General features: G+C 40.8%; 4 protein-coding genes across 5 annotated transcripts in view; 2 read left to right on the forward strand and 2 right to left on the reverse strand.

The window, feature by feature from the left end:
• The window catches only part of LOC121908577 (tensin-3-like), a 33,710-nt gene extending 27,213 nt beyond the window's left edge, over positions 1-6,497 (forward strand). Inside the window, exons 21-27 of the mRNA XM_042428707.1 lie at positions 1,511-1,606; positions 2,230-2,307; positions 2,590-2,667; positions 2,902-3,070; positions 3,159-3,227; positions 3,523-3,552; positions 4,799-6,497. Coding sequence (XP_042284641.1) covers positions 1,511-1,606; positions 2,230-2,307; positions 2,590-2,667; positions 2,902-3,070; positions 3,159-3,227; positions 3,523-3,552; positions 4,799-4,943 — 665 coding nt within the window. The 3' untranslated portion in view covers positions 4,944-6,497. The remainder of the gene's footprint in view (positions 1-1,510; positions 1,607-2,229; positions 2,308-2,589; positions 2,668-2,901; positions 3,071-3,158; positions 3,228-3,522; positions 3,553-4,798) is intronic.
• Positions 6,498-14,158: 7,661 nt separating this feature from the next.
• LOC121908872 (insulin-like growth factor-binding protein 3) lies at positions 14,159-18,331 on the forward strand. 2 transcript variants are annotated; one of them, XM_042429156.1, is made up of 4 exons: positions 14,159-14,640; positions 15,302-15,552; positions 16,337-16,456; positions 18,194-18,331. In XM_042429156.1, exons 1-4 carry the CDS (start codon positions 14,250-14,252, stop codon positions 18,317-18,319), a joined length of 888 nt encoding a protein of 295 aa, XP_042285090.1. In that variant the 5' UTR covers positions 14,159-14,249; the 3' UTR covers positions 18,320-18,331. The 2 variants fall into 2 exon arrangements, with proteins under 2 accessions (XP_042285090.1, XP_042285091.1); XM_042429157.1 differs by lacking the exon at positions 16,337-16,456.
• A 34-nt stretch (positions 18,332-18,365) lies between these two features.
• LOC121909065 (insulin-like growth factor-binding protein 1) lies at positions 18,366-21,520 on the reverse strand. The gene is made up of 4 exons (XM_042429441.1): positions 21,172-21,520; positions 20,875-21,017; positions 20,589-20,717; positions 18,366-20,476 (listed from the first exon to the last, which is right to left on the reverse strand). The coding sequence occupies exons 1-4, from the start codon at positions 21,518-21,520 to the stop codon at positions 20,351-20,353; spliced, it is 747 nt and encodes a 248-aa protein (XP_042285375.1). The 3' UTR covers positions 18,366-20,350.
• Positions 21,521-23,275: 1,755 nt separating this feature from the next.
• Positions 23,276-24,514, reverse strand: LOC121909066 (mitotic apparatus protein p62-like). Its single transcript, XM_042429442.1, has 4 exons — positions 24,397-24,514; positions 23,900-24,274; positions 23,711-23,809; positions 23,276-23,604 (listed from the first exon to the last, which is right to left on the reverse strand). The coding sequence occupies exons 1-4, from the start codon at positions 24,415-24,417 to the stop codon at positions 23,524-23,526; spliced, it is 576 nt and encodes a 191-aa protein (XP_042285376.1). The 5' UTR covers positions 24,418-24,514; the 3' UTR covers positions 23,276-23,523.
• Between the last annotated feature and the right edge of the window lie 329 nt (positions 24,515-24,843).

Here is a 24,843-nt window from a genome sequence, read left to right on the forward strand (position 1 = left end):
TAGCTTAGCATAAAGACTGGAAACTCGGGGAAGCAGCTAGCCTAACAATGACTTCAAGGCTGACTTATTTAAACAATGGATCTTGTTTGTTTAACATTCACATGAACGTTAATATAAAAGCACCAGTTGTGATTTAAATTGGATTTATTTGTATCAGCACATAATTTCTTCCCCCTTAAACATGTTTTTATATTCCCCCAGTTTTCAGTCTTTATGGTAAACTAGGTTAATCTCCCATTTCAAGCTCTATACTTGAAGTACAGACCTGAGATTGATATTGATCTTCTCATCTCACTCACAGAAAGAAGTGTATTTCCCAAAATGTTGAACTATTCCTTTAATTATCATGTCAGGAATTGGTCCAGTAGCAGGGGCATGCTGGGAATCATACATAACACAATCACTCACAAAGCCATCTACAGTTACAGCCCATCATACTCGCCTGCATATTGCAACCTGAGAGTTCCTCCCTCTGTTTGTGTATGAGAGCTCCTCACTCTGTGTTTCTCTCCTGGGCATCCTCATGATGAAGCCAAACAGACCCCTATTACCTGATAGTCTTAGATGTACAGCTAGTGTTTCACCCCTAAACAAAGGATGTGCTGGGTCCATAAGCCTGCTCTGATCCCAGGGCCTTCTCCTGGGAAGCTCCCTGCCCCACATAACTTAGGGCAGGGATATACAGTAGATGCCTGATATAGACCAGGGACTGGGGTCAAAACAGGATTTTGGGTTATTTACTCTGTGGTGTGTTTGTTGTGCATATTCAGGAAATACAAGGAGGGATTTTTTTAGAGAGAAAACAAAGTCTCCAGTGAAAGCTGGCCAAACATTCTCTGGCCATGTTTCAACATGAAAACAAAGGCTGACTGAGTGATAATAGAGACTCACACATCACTTTCTCTTTAGCAGAAAGAAGGCCAGGGACATTAAATCCCTCACAATGTGTGTCAAAAACAAGTTGTGCTATTTGTGAAGTATATTTCTGACACAAAGTGTGCTCTTTCCTGCACCAGCCCACCACAGTGTTCAGCCCGTTTATCGCTCCTCACACCTGTCCTTTTGTTTGCCTTCCTCCCTTTGCAGTGCAATGGCACCTGTGGTGACATCATGACACGGTCCTTCTCCACATTCTGAGCTTAGGGCATTGTGGCTTCTTATAAGTGTGAAACCCAACCCACCTTAAGGAGTGGGCCTTTCTCCAAGCCTTTGTGTCAAGACATTCCTCACATAGACTCCTCCTGCCCCCTCAGAGGCGCTTCTGTTGAATCATAATCCCATTCATCTCTGGAGAGATTGAATGTAGCAATTTAATATGTTTTATGTAACTCTTCAAGGCTGGGAAATTACATGTTGACTGAACAAACACTCAAAGCTGTTATTTAGGTCAGACCAAACATTGTGTGTCAAATAGAAGACAGTTTTGCTAAAATAGATCACAGACTATTGTGAGGAATTAACTATCTTATATCTCTTTCTATATCTTGTATTTGTTATTTTTTTCTAACAGGAGGAGATCTATCCAATGAATTAGTACGCCACTTCCTGATTGAGTGTACACAGAAAGGGGTTCGGTTGAAGGGTTGCCCCAATGAGCCGTATTTTGGTGAGTGCCCACTTTATTAAAACCTTTGTGTACATAGTTGGCTTACAACAGTGACGCCACCTGGTTAAATTACACCAAAGATCAGCACTTTACGCACAATACTGCCCTCTATTGGTCTGTGGTGCATTGTACCACTGGATGGTGGTTGGTTCTGCAGCATAACATGACAGATCATTGCACCTGGCACTTAAATTTCTAACCTGAATTATATGGTTTTTTCCTGCTTAGAGTCTTAAAGTTGCATGATTTTAAGCTTTTATGAGTATATTACAAGAAACTATTCAAGCTGATACTAAAAGATTACATGGATTATCAATCAAATCAGATCATATTTACTTGTATACAGCTGTATTGCTTACTATATGGTTTACTTATTCTAATTCTTGTTTTTCTATATTTAGTGTTACCTTTGCATTGTGTGCTCTTTTTTCTTTTTTCAAATATATAAATGATGTATATGACAGTTTTTCTTTTTTCTATTGTTTTCTTTTTCTTTTAAAGCAAACAGTTATTGTAAGATTAAAAATCTGCATTCATGCAGTAAACTATTAAAAATAAGAAATTGATGTGTCAATAAGCATCAAATCTCTGTAATTTTGATTGTATATGCTGTTGTTTTACAGGAAGCTTAACTGCGCTGGTCTGCCAACATTCAATCACACCCTTGGCCCTGCCCTGTAAACTAATTATACCAGACAGAGGTAAACATTGTCTCTCTCTCTCACACACACACACACACACACACACACACACACACACACACACACACACACACACACTCACAGTTGTACTGTTTTAATTTCTCAGGGAAGGTTACGGTCAAAGTAGAAAATGAATATTATTTAGGTTTCGTAGCTACCTACTGCATATCTGTCAGTCTGTCTATTTTTCTGTCTGGCAAGTTAATAATTTAATTTGTTGATGTAGCTGTGGTGGTTTTGAATAAATAATCTCACCGGCATTTTTGCTTTTCTTGTTTATAGATCCTTTAGAAGATGTTGTGGAGAATACCTCACAATCAGTCACCAACTCTGCTGCTGAGCTGCTAAAACAGGGAGCAGGTAATCAAGCATCTGAGATCACTTTCTGTGAATAGCCACTGTGACAAAGCAACAGTGGGACTGTACACAAACGCTGACACTATCAGTGGATGTAAACAGTTCTGTGACATTTGGAAATGGATGCATGTACTCATAACTTTTTTCCTTGTCTTCTTATTATGATCTGTGACACCTTGTCAGTGTGCCCCTGAATACAATTGCTCGACAGTCATTTGCTTTTATATGTTCCTACAGCCTGTAATGTGTGGTACCTGGGCTCTGTGGAGATGGAGTCCCTGACGGGGGTCCAGGCAGTGCAGAAAGCCACAAGTATGACTCTGAGCTCCAACCCCCTACCAACGTCTACTGTGGTCCACTTCAAGGTGTCCTCCCAGGGTATCACCCTCACTGACAACCAGAGGAAGTGAGTGCAACGCACGCACACACACAAACATCATACATACCTGCAAAGACACAATTCTTACAATAACTGTCACCTTGTCTCTTTTTAGACTCTTCTTCAGGAGGCATTACAATGTCAATACAGTCATATTTTGTGCATTGGACCCTCAAGATAGAAAGTGAGTATTGCTGATTTCAAGTTAAAACATGTCATTTAAGGGTTTTCGGAATGCTGGTCAAGGTTATTGTTATACCAACCTGTTATTATTAAGAATGCGGGGTATGACAAAATGTGTCCTTTACATCATTATTATTATTAGAACCAGGGCAGGAAATGATAGAGGCAAAGGAATATCGAAAAACTTACTATGAGAATAAAATGCTAATTTTGAATGTGAAGGTGGACAGAAAGGTTCAATGTATTAAACAAGCTCTAATAAACCAATGACACTGTCCTCTTTTCACTGATCACAGGTGGAAAAAAGATGGCTGCCCTTCAGCAAAGTAAGTAAATTATTATTATTTTCTGCATACCTACAACTAGAACGGCATTAATCCAGTTATTTTTAAAGGGACTTTGGGTCAGTTTGAAGTGGTTGACAGTACTCCAACAGTAAGTTGCACTACTGTCGGTTATGGAATCACTGCGCTCAGCTAGAGCTGCTGGTCAGTCCTCAGCCCTTTTGCTACTGGACCTGTCAGCTGCCTTTGATAGAGTTGACCACCAGCTCCTCCTATCCACACTCACTGAGCTTGGTATCTCAGGATCCACCCTCCGCTGGTTTATGTCCTACCTGTCAGGGAGATATAATAGAGTATCTTGGAATGGAGAAATGTCCAAACTGCACAGCTTATCCACAGGGGTTCCTCAAGGGTCAGTGCTTGGTCCCCTCCTTTTCTCATTATACACCACCTCACTTGGCGCAATCATCCACTCCCATGGTTTCTCATACCACTGCTATGTTGATGATACCCAGCTCTTCCTGTCATTCCCACCGGAAGATCATTCAGTCTCCGTTAGGATCTCTTCATGCCTTGCTGATATATTGGCATGGATGAAAGAACGCCACCTTCAGCTTAACCTCTCTAAAACCGAGCTCCTTGTCATACCAGCCAGTCCTTTCATACAACAAAACATCAGCAACCAGCTCGAATCAACCCAACCCAAATGCTGCCCGCATCAAATTCAAAAATTCAAAACCCTGACACTTGCTTACAAAATAGCAACTAAAATGGCTCCTGCCTACCTGAACTCCCTCATTCGGGTCTACACTCCCTCCCGCCCATTACGCTCTGCCAACGAAAGGCGCCTGGTACCACCACCACAACAGGGCCCTAAGTCACTAGCTAGACTCTTCTCCTCTGTAGTTCCCCGGTGGTGGAACGAGTTACCAAACTCTGTTCGATCTGCAGAGTCCCTCTCAATCTTTAAGAAAAGACTTAAGACCAAGCTCTTTTGCGAACACCTCTGCACTCGATGAACTGTAGGGTGAAAAAAAAACAAAACAAAAAAAAAACCCCAAAAAAACATACTTCTATGCACTCTATGCACTCTAATCATTGCCTGTTGGCATCTATGTCCTATTGGGCCCAAACTTAAGCTTTATGGCACTTACTCGTGTTGTTGTCTCCTGACTGGATCCTTGCTTGTGTTGTATCAGTCTCATATGTACGTCGCTTTTGATAAAAGCATCTGCTAAATGAAATGTAATGTAATGTAATGTAAAAGTTCTTTGCTCCACCTCTGCAGGATCTTCGGCTTTGTGGCGAGGAAAACGGGCACTTCCATGGACAATGTATGTCACCTGTTTGCCGAGCACGACCCCGAGCAGCCAGCGAGTGCTATTGTCAACTTTGTGTCCAAGGTGATGATTGGCTCGCAGAAGAGTAAGTAGGCCTGCTTCAAACTGAGCTGATCTCCTGGAGAGACTGGAAACAAGATATAACACTGAAAGGCCGGATGGTAACTAAGGACGTTTTATGAAATTTAAAGACTGAAGATGGCGATTACCTGGATATTAATCCTGGATATTAACTGGATGTTGCATTCTAAATAATCGCTTACCAGCACCAGGACATTTAATGACATATTTTAACAGAAAAAAATGTAAAAATCCTTCTGTGTAATTGTGTATTTTTTTTAATCAACTGTAGAGTAGCCATTTAAGAAAACAAGAAAATAATTAAGATGTGTGTAATCCTTTTCTACAGATACAACTGTCATGACTTATACATTTAGAAATATTCATTCTCAAAACATATTTTAAATACATAACACAATGGCTGGTTTTTTTAACAAGCATGGCATTTTTTTTCTGGAGAAGTCAAGAAAACCCTATCGTGTTGCATGTAAAACTTTTTTGTTATATTAAACCAAAACAAACTTCAATAAAGGTATTAACATTGTACAGAGTTGTAGCCGATATAGAAGCACCTCTATGCTGCTGCATCTGTCCAGCATGCAGTATTTTCTTGTGGAGTTACAAATGTGCAAAAGCATTGCAGCAAATATGTATAATTTGGATTTTTGGGAAAGCTAGCTACATTACATACATCTTATTTTATCTATGCAATGTAAAATGTCTATTTTTTTAAACCATAGCCTACTATACATGTGCAGCATGTGGCTTCTCTGAACATGTTAAATCATTTTCCTCTATTTGATGTATGTGAATATGACCACTTTTAAAGGAACATTTTAATGAAAATGTGTGTGTGTGTGTGTGCGTTCGTGTGTGATGAAATGAGAGAAACCATAGAAAAATATTATAAGTAAACCCTAATATATATATATTGACTTGACATGAGCTGGTTAAAAACACATCAGTACTCGTAGTGGCGTTCCACTCACCGCAAACAGCACTGCAGTGTTTCAGTATCAGAAATATATCAGTATCCATGATTTTGTACATTATTTGATTTTTTTTTTTTTTTTTTTTTTTTTTTAAAATACAGGCTGCTATATTGAGAGAACAAATGCTATAATTGCATTAGTGTTTTTACAGTTTCTTAGAAGAAAAAAAAGCGCTCAGTGTTGGAATTGCACAAAAACATTTCAGATTTGACACACTCAATTAGTCATCTGTCAATGATATATACAAATAAACTTGCTCTGGGACAAAGGTAAAGCTGTATTATCGATTGCTTGTTGATATTGTATATGAGATGATGACCATAAAAATTCATTCCTTACCTTTTGTGTTGGGCAGCCATTTTATCCATAGAGGGACCTACCACCACAATAAAGCTGTGTTAATATTCTTACATTGATTATGTATGCGTTTTTTATGTTGTTATCATATTCATGACCTTTAACCTGTACCTCATACAGTACTAATAGCATACAATACTGGACCTCTGTTTATAACATGCTACATGTGAACAGTTTATTTGTATATTGACATTGCATTGTTTGATGTGTTCTGTAAATAAACAAAAGGAAACATTTATGCAGTCTTTTGGATCCATTGAATATGATGCACAGGTCTGTTGGGGATCAGACTTTGGCTGGTCTAATCCTCAGCCACAACAACTCGAGTATGAGTCACAGGCAGGTTTTTAAGCTTCATTGTCTTCCAGTAGTAGTCGCTGAACTTGCAATACAAAGATTTGAAAACAGTAAGCAGATCATGACACCTTGCCCTAGGGTCAGTAATGACAAACCCCTGATGGAAACACCTAAATTAGCAGCTTCAGTTCAATTTGCAGCCAGCAGAGGACACTAGCAACACAAAACTTTTGAACCCTGTACAAGATTGTGGAGTCAAGTGGAGTGGCTCAGTGACGTGGCTTATTTCCCCAGTGAAAATTAACTTTCTTAGCCATTGCTCAGGGGTGAAATAGTCACGTTAAATGGACTTAAGTGGACCACCAGCACATCTTTTAATAAGGCTTCTTGCCTCAGATGTCTATTTCTCTCTCTGTACATACGCACAGATGCAACACGCACATGTCCACTGTCTCGTTTGTGAAGTGCAGTAAAAGAGGTTTTTACCTCCTCACAAGCCTGGACAGGTTTGCTCTAATGGTGCTAAGAGGGAATAAAATTGCAGAGCCAAAGAGGGAGGAAAGGTGTAATGGGGACCCTCCTCCTCCTCCCCCCCTCCTTCACTACTGTCCCTCTGCAGGTGGTGAAAGTGAAGAATTCCCGGGGAGGGCAGGAAGGAAGTGAAAGCCCAGGTGTGGCGACTGCAGACTGCTGCAGAGCCCGTCTTCCTCTGTTATTTAGTGCGGAGTGGCCTTGAAATAAAAGAAGCCGGGGAAAGTCCAGAAAACCAGGCAACATTATTAGACTACAGAGGAACCTGTCAGGAGAGACAATATTTCACATAGGTAATAACAGTGTGTGCACATGAGAGTTATGTAGGCCCCAACTCTCAATAATTCCCTATCAAACTTGATTTATATGACTTAATATATACTATTATCAAGCCGATTAATGACATAGGAGAAGTCCTTACAAGAAAAACATACAAGAAATTGCCTAAGAGCAGAATTAGACCTATTTTCCAACCCTTAATCTAACCATGACCATTGCTGGTGAGCTTCTGTAATTCTAATAATAATGCTATTGTGTTGACATGTCTGACCTGACCAGAGACCCATAACAGACACTGATTAAGCCTTTCACATACAGAACGTCTGTCTCAATAAATGCCAGCTTTCTAATACACTTCACAGATCTATATTGTTCACTTCTAGCCAATCAAGTTTCATTTTGTGGACAATATGGAGGTTGAAAGGCCCTGTTTATCAGGCTGACGGAGCTCATTCTCATTCCTCTGAGCACCCCAGCTCGGCAGCATTTTTACGGCCACTTAATTAGAGGGGCAGGGCTCATCTCTTTCCTCTGAGGCAGAACAAAGGTTGGGGAGCAAAAAATAGAAAGTGCATTCTGGGATGGCTGCACAATTTGAGGCCCCTGTTTGGTTTTCAACAGACGCTGAAATCTTGAAAAGACACTGTGAGATATGGGCTTTCTCATCAGGCCATGTAATAGTTCAGGTCAGGTCAAGATGAGGAGATGTTATGGAGTGAAGTTGACACTCTACACCATTAATGGATCAATCATTAGTCATGAATGAGCAGTTGAGTAAATCTAATATTTTTCTCCAGAATCAAAGTTCATGCATAGTGTCGAAGCTGCAAATTTCTGTGCCCAACATAGACTGACTGCACTGGAAGTAAAGGTGACCCATTAACTGGAAGTTCACAAGATGCTTTCTCTCTTTACTCCCAGATGTCAGCGAGCTGAAGCCTTGGAGGGTTCTCAATAGGCCATGGTCACTGGACTGGAAACAACAAGCAGTAAGGTCAAGCGTTGCCTTTGTGAAGTGAATTTGTGTTTACATGGTTTGAGTGGAGGTGTAAAGTAAGTGGTACCTTTTTTTGTGTGTGATCAATTAGTTTTATTGAGATTTAAACGCAATTATACTGCATAGGAATGGGGCTGCAAATTTGTTAAGCCACAAAAAAGTAAATAAATGTTAGCTCAAATGTCCATGCATTAATCAAAAAAGATTAACAAGCAGGCGAAAATGAAAAATTCAAGCATCTGTTTTGAACCCCACTTGGTTGCCCATGAAATCTGAGAATATTATTATGAAATATGTGGTGATTGAAGACACCGGTTCGGAATAATTTTGTAGAGCCGAACAGTGATTACTTCTTTAATGATACAGCCAAATTTCTTTTGTGATTGTTGGATGTTGGAGTGGATCAGGTCTTGTAACCTGTGAGGATACACAATGTTCTCTTCTATTGGCCCCAAAGACACATGAGCAGTAGGATTGAACTATTTGGAGACAGGATGCAGTACAAATGACCAGTAATACCACAGGAAGTTGGGGAGACCAAATCTCCCTTCCGTTTTTGTCTTTTGAGGGTTTGGGTTTGAGTCTGGATTTTTTTTTCTCTCATAAAAATTAGAGAGTGGAATTTTTCCCAGTGGTCTGTAGGTGGTGGTAAAGGTAACAGAGCTAAGAAAATTGATTTGAGGGAAGACATTCATTGTAAAAAAAAAAAAAAGAGAGATGCAAGAGTGAAATGATAAGGAGGGGATTTTCCATCTTTGTTAATCAGATTTCACCTCTTCTTTTTTTTTACAGAGGTTTGTACTATTCATTGTTTCCATGTACCCCTGGAAGACGAAGAAGAAGAAAGAGCCATTTGTCTCTACATACTTCCTCTCTGTAGAAAATATATTAGATTAGTACCTTTCCACAGCTGGGTGAACCTGTCAGTGACAGTTTAAACTTTTTATTCAGTGCTCAAGATCCAACAGTGATAACTCTCTGTCTTTTCTCTCCATTTCAGCATCAAACCACATCTTACAGCCACAGACCACCATCACTTATAAAGTAAATGGAGCATTATAGGGTCTGCATCTGTAAGGGATATTCCCTCCACCACCAGCTATAATTTTGTCTTTGATGAGCAATGGTGTGCCGGTGTAGTATGACACTGTACATGACTTTGCAAGAATAAATGACTTGTATTGCTGTCTTTTTCATTTTTATCTAAATCAATTGACACCATTGTTGTGGATAAAAACACTGAAGGAAAAGACTACTAAATACAGCATAAATGAAAAATTACTTTGCACGTAATTGGAAACTGTTTCTACACTATATTATTCTGTTAATAACATGACTCAGTGACAGAGCACATCTGAGGAAATGTACATACATGTGTAAAAACATGTTAAAAAGCCCTGATGCGTCTATATGAGACAAACAAATACAGACATAGGAAGTGATGCTGTCTGGGGGGGATTCGGGGGCCCAAAGTGAGCGGCGCCACTCTCAGCCCACTTCCGAGCACTCTGCAATCTGTCAGACTGAATGCTGAGAGCTCCTCTCTCTCCGTCCTCCACTTTGCTCAGGCCTAATTACAGCCTTGGACTGCCTCAGGGGCCAAGCCTCGAGAAATGGGGACCATGACAGCTCCTCGAACAGACCACTCCAAAAAATAATTAACCGACCCTGGAATTAGATGAAAGGTGACCTTTGCACTTTTGGCTCTTTATTTTGTTCGCCATTCAAACCACATCTAATAATCGGATAATTGTTGTTACTCTGTATGAGTGCCAGTCAGAGCAGAATCAAAGGGAAAAGATGATCATATTAATCATAATAGAGACCTTAGTGTCCAATTCATTTGTGATGAGAGTCTGCTCGAAAACGTCTCAGACAGGGGCAATTATACGAGAGACGGTCATGAGACTATATGGGGGGAAAAAGAAAAACAGTGACCATACCAGACTTGTCATGGGATCTGCGGCAGCCTCATTCCCCAACAGTCCCACCCCTCCTCTCTTACTCCAACACACCTACATATAGCACCCACACACTCTCTCCACACGCAGAAACACATTAGACCCCCACCACCATCCCAAATTCCAAATAAGAATGGGAAAAGAGTTGATTGTTAGAGAGTGAGGGCTATGTACTCACCCATGCATACATACCCTTCTCCTGGGTTAACCCAGACATGTTCTGCAGACCTCCAGCTGATTAAACTATGTGCTTTTCAGTCTTTGAGCTTTGGCCTTCGCTGCAGATTCTTGTGCTTTCCCCCGTCACTACAGTAACACCATTCCCTCCATCTCTACAGAGCACTTGGATGAGATCACACTCACAGCCAGTGCTGAGAAGGGTGCAGGAAGAAGCATTGTTACATATTACATAAATCAAAGTAATACACAACACTTACTTCCTAATGAAAGGAATAAATCTCTGTATGTTGAATTTAAGTTACTTATCCTCAGATGACTAATAATACAGCATGCTAATCATCCGCCAGTAATGTGAACAATATATTATTCCTATCCGCCCCTGATTAACTCAAGCGAGACTATTCATTCCTAAAAGACATCACCATAAATTTTGTTATAGGTGTAGTTCACCCAAACTACATTTTCACACTTTTCCTTGCAAATGTCCCATGCAAAGAGTTTGTAATGTATCAATTTTTTCATGATTCGGGTGAACTGACCCTTTATTGGCTGAAGTTGACAGCTGTGTTGTAATATTAAATACAGGGACAGAAATATTATAATAACAGCATTATTAAGCAGACATTAGGAAAATAATTATTCAAGGCATCAACTTAATAGTTTAATAAGACTAAAGGTGAAAATGTATGTGATGAAATGTGTGATTCCAGTGGCAGTCATCCAACAGCCAGTTTATATTTAGCTTCAGTGCAGTAAGCTACAGCCCGGCTGCTGTGGTCAACGCAGGCCGCTCTGCAGCCACAAGAGCTTCAAGCGGGTGTATCTGATTTGTCCACATCATCTTAAAACAGTGGAAAATTGCTCCGGATTAGGATTTGACAAACAGTTGTGGTTGGCCGGCGTAGCCTTTGACAGCAGGTTATGTTAAACACATGTACAGTAATATCCTGTGTGTGCAAAAGCACATTCTTCACACTCCCTCTTTATTGAGTGGCTGCTCTGCGGGACGACATTCCTTCAGTACATTACTCCCTGTGCCCGACGCTCGCTTCTGCTATGCTGAATATGCACAGGTGGCTGAGAGACCCCCTTCCAAGGAGCTCTGAGTGGAGGAGAGGGAGAAAAATCAGCAGGCTTTTTTTTTCTGCATATGAAACAAATGTTTGGCATTCCACTGAGCACTGCTCTGCTGTAGACCTGTCTGTTAACAGGCGGCAGTACGCCAGGGCTTGTTGGCAACTGATTTGACACTGGCTTCCAAGACATTTCAAAAGCAAAGAGGAACTGGACACCTCGCCTCTCCTGCTGTTATTCTTTTGAGGTATTTTGGACATTTTGTCCTCTCTCATCTGTAACCAATTAATAGTGGACCTAAAAACGCTACAGATGTAATTACTCAGGAATTTTCTCACTTACATGTGTGGTATGTGTCCTTATTTTAAGGTCTGTTTGTAGCACTGACAAATGAGCAGAACAGGCCCAACTATGTCACACGTCCTAACAACAAGTTCAGAGACCAGTGCTTCACTGTGTGTGTGAGGAGCAGGTACATGAGGTTTTTGCATGACTCAAAAACACTGAATACCATATGGGCAGATCACCTTGAATTATGTCCGGTTGGTAGTTTCCCTTCATGTTATGAACAAGACTGAGTGTTTAGAATTATAAAAGCAGCAGATCTTGTGGCTGAATTATTTCCGGACTTTCAACTCACCCACATGAAACATGTTTACTAAAGAATCTCATCTTTTTCCCATTTGCAAAACCCGGCCTTGCATCAAACATCTAGCCTGCGACTGAGAACAAAGATGTCCATCCCTGCAAATATACAGTTCATGTGACAATGAGACGATGTGAAGCAAAATAAAATTGTGAGTTCTACAGAATGACTTGAAAATGCCAAGACATGAGATAAATAAAATATATTTACATCACATAACCTGCACACAAGCATAAAGAAATAAGATATATGGATGTCTAAAGGTTAAGGAGGTAATTAGTAAATTATATACAGTGTATATAGATGCATGTGTTGTACAGTGGTGGAAGAAGTATTCAGATCCTTAACTTAAGTGAAGCAGTACTATTAGCAAAGGAGTAATGAGGAATAACTAAATACTGACAAAATGAACCTAAAAAGCTCAAACATAAAAGGGCTCACTATGCAGAAAAACAGCCTTCAGCATTATGTTGTTATTGCAGGATGATGCTCCACCCGGCTAAATCTTGGTGCTGGAAGCATCAATGAGTCCAAACTGACAGAAGAGATTTCCGCACACTTAGATCTGTGCAGTGTTTCAATTTGTTTTGATTAAAAAATGGAGAGGCTAGTAAAAATAACCTGCCTATCAGCATTATATTGTTATACATGATAATATTATAACTGATGCCTTTATGTGTAAGCAGCATTCTCATTATTCAAGAAAGTCATGGTGAAGCTAATGTAAACAATTTCACATTCTGTTGTTTCATCTATAGAAAATGCATCATATTTGACAAGATAACCATATGTTTTGTATGCAAAATATCAATCTGCAAAAGTAATACAGCTGTCAAATGTAGTTAAGTAAATAGTACAATATTTGCCTCTGGAATGTAGTGGAATAGAAGTATAAAGTGGCATTAAAATGGAAACACTGAAGTAAAGAAGGTGTACAAGTAGCTGTGACAAAATTGCAGTTAAGTACAACATGTGAGTAAGTGTACTTAGATACATTCCCCCTCTGGCTTTGTATATATTCTTTAGTATGTCATTTGTTACAGTACTGCCTGCTGTAGCTTACACTGTATCAAAGCTTAAAATGATCAGCTTACAGTCAGCTATGGATTGGTCACAGTTTATGCGCTTAAACCATATACAGGTCATGTAGGGTCATGTGCAGCTTCTTGGCCTGCGGATCAGTGGACATATACACACACATATACTCATACACTCACCAACAGTTGTACATGAAAAACTTGTACAATCACTGAGCACACACAAGCACGAATACACTCACCAATATAGCAATTACGCCTCTTAAGCCTCTTATTAAGTTCAGTGCAGGTAACAGTGACTCATTGAGAATTTTGATTTAAGCTGCACCAGTGTGGAGATTGCTGTAAATGCCTGACACACGAGCACACACACAAACACACACGCGCGCGCGCACACACACACACACACACACAAACACAGACACACACACACACATTTGGCGCCCCCTATGAATGGCTCCACGCATGACAGATGCTTGGACCTACTTCTGTGTGTGGGCTTTACAAACAGGGACCTGATGCACTTGATTCACATTAAAATATTTCTGTGGATTTGTCTCTTGAGCAGCATGATTATTTCCTTGAATGTGTGTTGAACGACCTTACAACTGCGTTATTTAATGAAATGCATTCAGAATATTAAGAGCCAACACAAATCTCTCAGCTGGAGATAAAGGCAAGAAAAAGGTACATTAATTTATAGGCTTAAAAAAAAAAGAAAAAGGCGAGATTTCTATTAAATGGACACTAAATGTTTGACTGGTCTGAAAACCCCCCAACATATTACTCTGATGGTTTTAAAGAAATAACGGAGTCGAGGCAATTCATCAGTAGACCACAAGCTATTCGGGGGTGTGACTACAGTCACTGGGGTCTATATATTGAGATGTTTTGTCCGGTGGCTTTATGTGAATGAGAGAGAGAAGCTGCCCAGTGAAAAAAGTCACCACAGCAGGACGCAGTTGCGCTTCCTCACTTTTGACACTATATGCTCTCAGACGACACAATGGATTCCTGTTTCCGCGCACTTTGCATGACTTTTGTCCTGGCATCGTTTACCCGGAGGTCAGGTGCGGTCGGACCGGTGATCAGATGCGAGCCATGTGATGTTGGAGCGCGGCTTTTGTGCAAACCTTTACCCAAGGACTGCGCCGAGAGAGTCCGCGAACCCGGCTGCGGCTGCTGCATGACTTGCGCGCTGAGCTTCGGCCAGCCGTGCGGCGTGTACACCGGGAGATGTGGCTCCGGGCTGACATGTCAGCATCAGCCCGGTGAGACGAAACCTCTGCAGGCTCTGCTGGAGGGACGGGGGATTTGTGCAAACGCTACTAATAAACGACTCACCCCCAGACCAACACCTCCAGTCAATGAGCTACCAGGTAATTCTTTTGCGTGCACCTTTAATCTTTATTTACTTTAGATAGTAGGTTATCACAGGTTTAAGAACGGCTTAAAGGCGTTAGACAAGCATGTAAATGTGCAGTAAATGTATACAAAGTTTTGTTTATTTCCCTCACTAAACCTACAGGATGCTGATCACAAAAAAAGTAGTTACATAATTTTAAAAGTGATTTGGCAGTTTATTTGTGGTAAATGTTAAGAGATTAGGAGTTTATAGATGACAAAAATCCAGCTTCGCCTATTAAAATATCTTTTCACAGAAAGAAAGGTTGGATCATGAGGATAAAAATGATTTTTAGACCATACTGAGACCTTGATTGTGTAAATGAGAGGTGCAACCCATTATCAGAGAGGTGTAGAATACCTAAACCTCCCTGAATACTTTGGCAAAGACTAAGTGTAGATTCTCATGTTAGGGTGATTAGGGTGAATCCTGGAGATCCTCTTATATATTTTTATTCATTTCCTGCCAAAATTGAAAAATGTGCAGCATATTATCTCACAATTATGAACTGTCAAACTGACTTCCCACAGTACATTTGAATCAGCAGGGAGAAAAGAAAAACTTGAAATGAAAGGTTATGTACCTATATCTTAGTGCACTGTTTTGAATAAACACATGTTGCTCTCAAACTTTAGCAGAGAACATTGAGACTCAGGACGAGGAGCGGAATTCCACTGGCTCAAGCCTTCAAACATTGTACAGCACCCACAGACCCATGGGACCCCTGAGACCTCCGCCTTACCCCTTTTTCCCCTCTGCCAAGTCTGAAGTTCTAAGAAGAGAGCAGCAGAAAAGAACCCAGAGCTTTAAAATGGAGGAGCTCCCGGGACCACTCATCACAGACCAACAAAACTTTTCTCTAGAGACCAAACAGGAGCCTGAGTATGTAAGTACCACAACCAATATTTTCCTGTCTTCAGAGCATACTGGAGGAATGTTTTTCTCCTCTTCCTCTGTGTTTGGTGTTTTTCTCTCCCTGCGGGTGATGAAATGTTTTGGGTAGCGGTGCTGACGGTTGGCAGGCATCATGAGCAATAGAATGGCATGGCAGCGAGCGGGTACGATGGCCCTGCGGCTGACCTGGGTCAGGCGGTTGTTTGGCCACAAGGCGTCCGCGTGCCGGGTGTACTGAGAGCCAGCGAATGATGGATTGGCCTATGTGAGTGCCTGTTGGGAAGCCCTGCTGCTATTTTGATCTTCTCTTTGGCCAGAGAAGTGAGCACACACTAGTAATGGGCTTTGACTGGCTGCTTTGATTAGTGACTGGAGTACTTGGACTTGAGGACAAGCCTTTTGGCTCCCTCTTTGAGCTCTTTGAATTCACTTTATCCCCCATCTTTTGTGTAAATTGTAAGAGTTCTAAGCAGCTTTGGCAGACTGTTAAGCCTCTACAAGTCGGTCAGATGAATTCATTTCTCATCCGTCACCTCTTTCATATTGCTGCCACCATTGTTTAGGCATTACAGCGAAGCAGTGTGATGCAGCGTGAGTCAGCTTTGTTAACGTCTTTATTCACAAACCCAGAGAAGTCATGACAAATATCACTCTGCGAAAGGAAATAGCTCGTGCTTAAAAGCATCAGCCGCGTTCAGATTTCTTAACGTTTGAGCCAGTGATGTTGAAGTATTGGAGAAAGTGCAGTAACTGCTTATGTGTTCCCTCATGTGTAGGGTCCCTGTCGGAGAGAGATTGAGAGCATTCTCAGCAGCCTCAAGATTACAGACATTCTCAACCCCAGAGGTTTCCGCATACCAAACTGTGACAAGAAGGGCTTCTATAAGAAAAAGCAGGTAAAGAAGCACATTCAGAGCAAAGACACTTGATACTTCATAAATAAGATGATACATTTCACGAGAGGCCACACATCATTTAATTATCATGATAAAATCTTGTTACTTAGCTGTAAAAAGGAAGCACGCATTTCCTTTTTTTACAGGCTACATTAATAAAGATTCAAAGCTGAAGTATAGTGACTCAAACTTTAGGTCTCCTGCAGCCCAATTACAGATTTGTAGCTGTCCTCCTGTATTCATCGGTAGTTATTAGAGCCTCATCATTGCACCACCACACCAGTGAGGTAGACCCTAGCCACTGGCTCTGGAGACAGGAACCACAGGGGCCAAACCCCAGTGGGGTTGACGGCTGGGACGATGGCCGTTTAACGGGAACCCTCCCAGGGAGACAGACGTCAAGGTGGCCACCGGCACCCGATGCGCTCGCCCCATAATTGCTGGACTTTTGAGAAGCAGGCACAGAAATAGAGCTGCAGCTATCCCCACGCTCACATGGTTCACCCACGATCGGGTTGTAATAAATGAGTGGTTCTGACGCATTCATATGGAGGCACTTAGAGCTCCCGCGCCACTGCATCACCAAGGCAGCTTTTCTTATTACATAGCAGTCCCTCCTGCTTAATGGAAGTGTTCTCCTTGACCTGCAATCATCTCATAACCAGCCACACAACGCCAGGCTCATTGTCTTTGTTTATGTAGAATGGAGCGAGTGCACTGCGTGGAGCCCTCAGGCGCTGAAGGAGTGGCTGACATTTCACTTTGTCGGTCACTTTAATTTGGACGTTTGCATGATTTGAAGCAAAAGAATCTCTTAATAGCAGTAAATGTCTCCGTAGAGAACAGACTGCCCAGTACAGAACAAATGTTGGAAATTGCACGTTTTCAGTAAGCTGTGCTTTAAGTAGCCTAAGTTTTGATTACTGTACTAGTTTTTTTTCCTGCAATACTTTCATATTTGCAACTGAAATTGAAAACCCTTTACGACACATGCTTTTGTCCACACATTATGCAGACAAAATCATATATATGGTATATATGTACGTTTTTGAAATTGAACATATAATGATCTTCCTCTCCTCTACTTTCTTATGCAGCAATGGTCTGATAGCAAGAGAGTCTTACTTCGGTTAAGATCAGACTCAGTCAAACCCAGTTGAAATATTGAACTAAATAAGGATGTCTCCCATCCTGATCAGCTCTGACTCCTCTGTGGAGCAACAGCACAGTTGCTTTAGCCCTTGAAATGAATGGCTGCATGTTTTACTAGAGTGGAGGTTGACCTTTAGTAAAATTGGCAGTAAAATAACAGCCCTTGGGTAGCTCTACAGACTCTGTAAGTCATTTGTAGTACCCATAATTTGGAGCTGTGGGGTATAATCAGCAACAGATGATTCGTACTGGCCACCAGCTTCTGAAAATAGATCTTGGTTCTCAGTTGTTCACAAACGGGACTAAGCAAATATTTTACCAGGTTTCTGTTTACCTTAAAGGTCTCTATATGTGTGTGTAACAGGAGGTAGACCATAAAAGCAGCTCAAAATACCACAGCGTGTTGGATAGCCAAGGCTGCGTCGACTCAGCACAATCTGACCATTAATGCCTCTTAACTATTGCTGTTCTACTTCATTGACTAAAGTGGCTTGTTACCCATAATGCTGCATATTCAACTGGATTTGCACATTTAGCTGCCATTTTTCTTCCCTCCCTTCACCTTGTCCCTTCTCTCACTTTCAGTGCCGTCCATCCAAAGGCAGAAAGCGAGGCTTCTGTTGGTGTGTGGACAAATACGGGCAGCCTTTGCCAGGTTTTGATGGGAAGGAGCGAGGAGACGCCCAGTACTACAACTCTGAGAGCCAATAGGAGCAGAGCAGGACGGAGGGAGGGAGGGTGGGAGTGAGAGCAAGAAGAATTGTAAACAAATGGAGACACTGAGGATATTGGGAGAGAGGTCAAGAGATGGCTCAGCCGATATATGGATGTTTGCTATTTCTATCTGTTGCCTGTGGGACCTTTTTCTGAGGCAGTGCAGGGGGAACAGAGGAAGAGTACCAGGAGGAAAAAATCCTCTTGTGTCGCTAGATACATTCTGTACTTTTCTACGACGGGATGGATTCTTCATAAGCTGTTTGTGTCTGAACGCAACCTGGACGGCGTCTGAGAAGAGGATACACTTAATGAATTTCTCTCAGAGGCCCAAATTTTGATTATTATACACAGAGACATTTTGTACTTGTCACAAGCATCGATGAGAGTACTCTTCATTTACGCACAGTTACGTGGCATTACACACGTGTACATGCTTGTGATGTATAATCATAATTTGTATGCTTGTGATTTGTTATAAAGACATTGTGTGTGGTCATGACAACGATAAATGTATGTTCAAATACGTCTTTCGGAGTAAGCATGCAGTGCCTTCCTGGTTGCCTTACAATGAATTTCTACTCTTATGAATTATGTTTTGTTTTTTTTTTGTTTTTTCCAGTTGCTTCCTGCTCCTCAGGGAGTTGGACAGGACTGTGCAGCTCAAACACTACAGTGCATATCAAGTTTTTTATGCTGGATTTTAAGCTACAGACAGAGGAACATGTCCTTTCATAAGTACTGTGGTTGTTAATGTTTTTATTGTCATTTTGCATAAGCTGGATTCTTTGGGATAAAGGCCACAAACCGTTATCTCTGATCTCTGTCTTGCCAGTGATAATTTTCATCACTTACCTTGTTTAAGTAAATACGCTGTTTGCATGTACAATGCAAATCTCAGAGGTCTATTTTTACTTAATAAAGGCAGTATAAAATTATCCAGGTGTTTAAGTTTCCTTTTTTTCCTCTCTATTTTACCCTCTCGTGTGTACGGGAAAGACTGACACATTTACACATGAGGCCATCAGGATGAAATAATACTTTAATTAGATACACGTCCACAGAATTAGAAGAATATATACATTGTTTCAACAAAACCAGTAATGGAATAGCAGCAGCGTTCCTGGCAAACAGCATTCATGAACAGTTTTGGTCCACTGCACATGACCTCAACAACAAAAGCATAAACACATGAGTGAATCATAATAAATACTATAGAATAGATGCTAGAATAGGTCGAAAAAGAGCACAATGACCCTCTAGGCGAATAAAAGTCAGAAAGGTGTAACTGAGAAGAGCCCTCAGCAATCTTCTGCTAAACCTGTAGAACCTGCAGAGACTAGTAGAGGTAGACAAATGCAGAACAACCCATCCCAAACCTCACGGTGGCTTGGATGAGCCTTGATATGTTTGTGCTTGGCCACCGTGCACATATTTGCGGCACTTTAAGTATTTCCCCCAATACCCATTGAGGAAACGCCAATGGAGATACATTCAGACAATGTCAACATGTTGAATGAATGAGCGGCTGTGTTGTTTCGTGCCGTGCACAGCTCCAGGTTTGAATGAATTGGAAAAAAAAAAAAACTGATCCTGAAGACTCTGAAATGGGCTTGGCAGAGCTGCGGACCTGTGGTTTTTGAGCAATGGAGTTATTTAGTCAGAAATACAAATGTATACAGTGTTGCCCTATTTACAATTGAAAAAATAGGCAAACATATAAAAAATCTAAAAATGACAAATGGTTAATGCTAGTAAGAATATACAAGTACTGAATAAATAAGTCTTGATACATACATGTAAATAAAATGAGAGGAAAGTTCCCCTCGGAAATAATATTTTACATCTTGTGTTTTTTTTTTGTTTTTTTTTAAGTAAATTCATCAGGTTGTTGCATGTATATTTACACATTCACCTGATGTTAGGTTAAATATAGGAAACACAATATGTATTTTTGTGTTTCCTTGTGTCCGTGTGTGTGTGTGTGTGTGGGCAAGTGTGTTTATGAGTGATAACAGAGTCCATCCTTCAGTAAGTGACTTCTTGATGACACTCTGAGTCACCGAGGAGGTCACTCGAGCCTGGGATCTTCTTCCCATTCCAGGAAGAGACACACCAGCAGCGAGCGGGCGGTCCGACCAGAGATGACTCACACTGAAAGAGAAACAGAGATGGGAACCACATGAATAAATCAATCAGTACCTTCAGAGGAATCCCTTTCAACAGGCAGAGTGAATTTTATTGTGAGATCCTCAAGTTATCTCACCTGCTTGGCCTTGTAGAAGCCGTGCTTATCACAGTTGGGGAGGTAGAAAGTTGTGAACTTCTCTCCTAGTTTCTGCTGGGAGCTGGCTATCATGTCCAGTGCTGCATGCAGTTCAATGTGACAAGGACCCTGTGCAAAAAAAAAAAGAAAGACAAACAGTGAGAAAGACATCCACACATTCACTGTAAAATGACATTAATCTCAGTTATCTCTCTCTCAGTTCTCACTGCTCCCTCTTGTGGAAGGAAGGTAAATTACTTTGCATCATCTTGCAGCTTTTCCTCACCTGTTGTACCAGCTTGTTGCGGATGGCATTGACTTTGGCCTTGATACTCTCCTGGCCCTCAGCAGTGTCTTGGTGGTCCAACGGGTGGTTGAGCCCCAACAGGTAGTGCAGGGAGCCGTGGTCAGGGACTCCATCAGCTTCCTCTGAACAAGTAAAATAAACATTTAAGAAAAAACTTTTGACTTAAATGTTGCTTATGTAATTCTTTGAGGTCACATTTTAACATTTTAAGATCTTAAAAGTAACAAATATCAACAGTGAAGATATGTGACAAAGAAAACCATGAAACACTGAAACCACCTTGGCCTAGGTCTTCAGTGCAGACCCCCTGTCCTCTGGTCAGAGCATGTAGAGGCCTGGCCTCACCGGGCCTGGGAGTGCAGCGGAGACCCTCACTGCAGTGGGCTGTGTGAACCCCACAGGATGCCCCTTTCTCCAGAGCGCAGGCCATGCAGCAGCCACAGCCGGGCTCCCTCAGCACCTGCTTGCAATCTGCTGGAATGGCAGGACAATGGTTCAGTTTCTCCTGGGTACAAGGGGCACAGCGGATAGGCTCCGGTCCCACCACTGGGGACGACCTCACCGTGGCCAAGACAGCCAGACTCACTGCCGCCATGACCGTCATCTTCTCGTATAATCCGTCCATCTCCAGTCTTCAGATAAAAATTCTTCTTTTTGGACTCTCAACCTACTCAGTATGTCTGTAGTTTTCCTTCTAAAGTGAATTCTCCGAACCGGCTGTATTTATATGGCGACCTGGCCTCCAGAGGGGTTAATGATTGACATGAAAACTGCAGATATAAAATATTTTTGACAAAGCTGCTGTAAACGGTGGATGACCCAAGCTTGACGTATATCCAGGTCCACAAGGTCTGTTGTCAATATTGACTTTGGAACATAAAGTGATCGTACATCAAAACAACCCTGTTTTTGGGCGACCAAATTACTGATCTATGACTTTGGGGTTATGAAAACAATTACATGAATGCTGCTTTTTGAAGAAATGTTTCAATAAAGTAGTGCATAATGAATAAAATTAAAAAGAAACACTAGATAATGCAAGAAGTTATAGGCTATGCATCAATGACTGGTGATTATAAAACTGTGGTGTGACTGTTGTTTTCAGGCACTTATTTTGTGAAGTAATGCTGAGTGATCGTGCCTTGTGACACTGTTTTGACACTAAAACCCTATTTGTCCCTTTAGTCTCCTTGGTGAAGGTTCATCTTATCAGGCAGACAGATAAACAAGATCATTCCCCTTCAAGATTGCATAACCCTAACATTATGGATTGCTATGCTAGAATCACAACATGTTTGTCTGAAGAAAGACGGTAGTAATTGGTTGTTTCCTTGGTGTAGTATTTGTCATAACTACTTGTGGCAAATCCCAGATACCAACACACTCCATGTGTCATTTACTGTACATACCAACACCGCTCATGTGTTTTGTAATCTGTGTGACCTCCTGGCTTCTCATTTTGTAATTTTTTTTGTTTGTTTTTAACAAACATCTGACATCTAAGTGCTGTGTCACTCAAAATGTAACCTGACTGATTACAAGAGATGTAAGAACCACAAAGACGTTTCCCCTGTGATAATACTTTAACCAGAAGAAATTTGGATGAGTTACTTGTTTTTTTTTTAATTACAGCATATGTCGGCATAATGATAATGAAGGTGAATGTTTAGCTGTGGTCCTGCGTACGTGCTGTGTACATGCAGTACATGTATTCGATAGGAATGTTACGGTTTGAGGTTGGCCTTGGGTAAAAACGGAAACAACCAGTTAAAATATTTGGTAATAACCACAGAAGGAGAGAAATGAACTGACAGATTTTCAAATAAACTGTGACAAAAAGTTGTAGTATAGTGCCTGGAAACAAGACTACATTGGTTTAATATTTTCACCCCTGTATTCAAAATATTTTCATTTATTTCATCAAATTGAATGTATGAAAATGAGTCTTATTTCAATAAATCTCAAACTGTCGAAAAAACCACCATACAGAATCCTAAGGACACACTACTCCTGGCAAAGATAACCTTGTCCATATTGCTCTTTCAAAATTAAATACACCACTTTTCACTATGTGTGTGTGTGTGTGTGTGTTTGTGTATGACTGTGCTTTGGCCTCTCAAATAACATTTTACACCGGCATTCAAATCAAAGAACGCCGACTTGGAAAAAGGTAAAAGGATTCAGGCTGAAGCTGATAAGTGCAGCCTGAAGCCTACAGTAATAAGTACAGTACAGTAGTGCCAATGAATACAGAGAATTAATACACTGAGTTCACAGATAAGTCTGATGGACAGTATGGTGAGATGAACAGGGGAATGATGGAAGAGGTAAACATACTAAAAAAAAAAGAAAAAGAAAAAAATAATTTATTGAATATAATAATTACAACAAACATGCACATTGTTCTGTACATTTTTTTCTGAGTGCACCCTGATGAACTCATTCTTTTTGTTTATTCCGTGATAATGACGAAAAGGAAACTTTCACATTGCACATGGACTTCAGTCTCTGGCAGTGCCAACCCTTAATATGGCATGTAAGTTTGTTTTACATTCACTATTCATCAACTAGGTCATTGCCTGGTGTGCAATGACCAACAAGTTCACCATGTGAGGTTTGTGACGAGTGTTACTCGACCACCAGCTGGTGTGTTGTTGCCTCTTCAATGTTGACCATCAGTTCCACCAGCCACTCAGGAAAAGGCTCATCCTTGGAATTATGTTTGGGGACAGCGGTGAGAGGGACAAAACTGTATTACTGTATAATCCTACTTTTTTAAAAATGAACACATTTATTTCTTAAAATGGTCACTCACAACCTGAGACAGCTTCTTGTTTCTTTTGCTGTTTTTTGTCTTCTTCTGCACTGACTGTTGAGGTGGTGGTTTGTGGTTTTGCCGTCTGATTTTGGAGACCTTAAAACAAAAGAGCATCACCTTTTTCCCCATTTGAGCTTTGTGCTGTCAAATCTTACATTGTGGTATGAAATGAGAGAAAATACTCACCTTTATTCTCAGCTCCCCGCTACTGGACCTCTTCTTAAATTCTAACCTCGGCTTCCCAGGTGGGGTAGCTTCATCACTCAGAACCATTGCAAATGTGCTCAGATCTGACACAGAGATGTTCTCCATTTCTTCTGGGTTATTGTTGGTAGATTGCATTTGAGGAAAACTCTCATGGCTTAAAGAACGAGACAGTCGCCTCGGTCTCAGGGCCCTCAGCGGTGCATCATCATCCTCATCTTCTTCGCTCTCATCTTCTGTCTCCATGCCTACTTGAACTTGAGAATCCTCCTCCTCCCCCTTGTCTTCTCCTGTTCTACTTCCTTCAGTTTCATCTTCCTGTTCTGACTCTTCCTGGATGGGCTCCAGGCGCGGCCTCTGTTCCATCATTTACATTCATGTCATTTTCAAATACAGAGCAGAACTAACAAAACAGGCTCAAAACTTATTTTACATATTAAGACAGCCTCTACTAGCAAAAAAAGTGAATTCAAACTTACATTTTGCTGGTGAATATCCATTTAAGTTGATGACTGAGCTTTCCTGATATGTATAGATCCTGCAGTGTCTTGTGTGAGTGTTGCTCTTCATTAGTTGATTATTCAACTCAGGTGTGAAAGCTTAACTACAGGCAGATGACAGGTGGAAGTGGATGTCTTATAAGTCCACAACAAGTGAAAAAATAAAGAAAAATAAAGTTCATCAAAATCAAATCTGAATTGAAATAAATATCTATTTAAAAACAGCTCAAAATACTAAACCTTTACTTTATATTATTTGAAATCTAATCATTTTCTAATTAAAAAAAAGAACAATGTCATTTGGTAGAAAAAAGAGAGACAAATTTGGTACACTTCTCATTAATACATTTCAGTTAACTAGTGTAACCTATAGAGTGTTTTAAGGTCAGCTGTGATGTGAAATCTACAATCAAATATACATATCAA

This window comes from Thunnus maccoyii, chromosome 12 (assembly GCF_910596095.1).
Source record: "Thunnus maccoyii chromosome 12, fThuMac1.1, whole genome shotgun sequence".
Lineage (NCBI taxonomy): Eukaryota > Metazoa > Chordata > Actinopteri > Scombriformes > Scombridae > Thunnus > Thunnus maccoyii.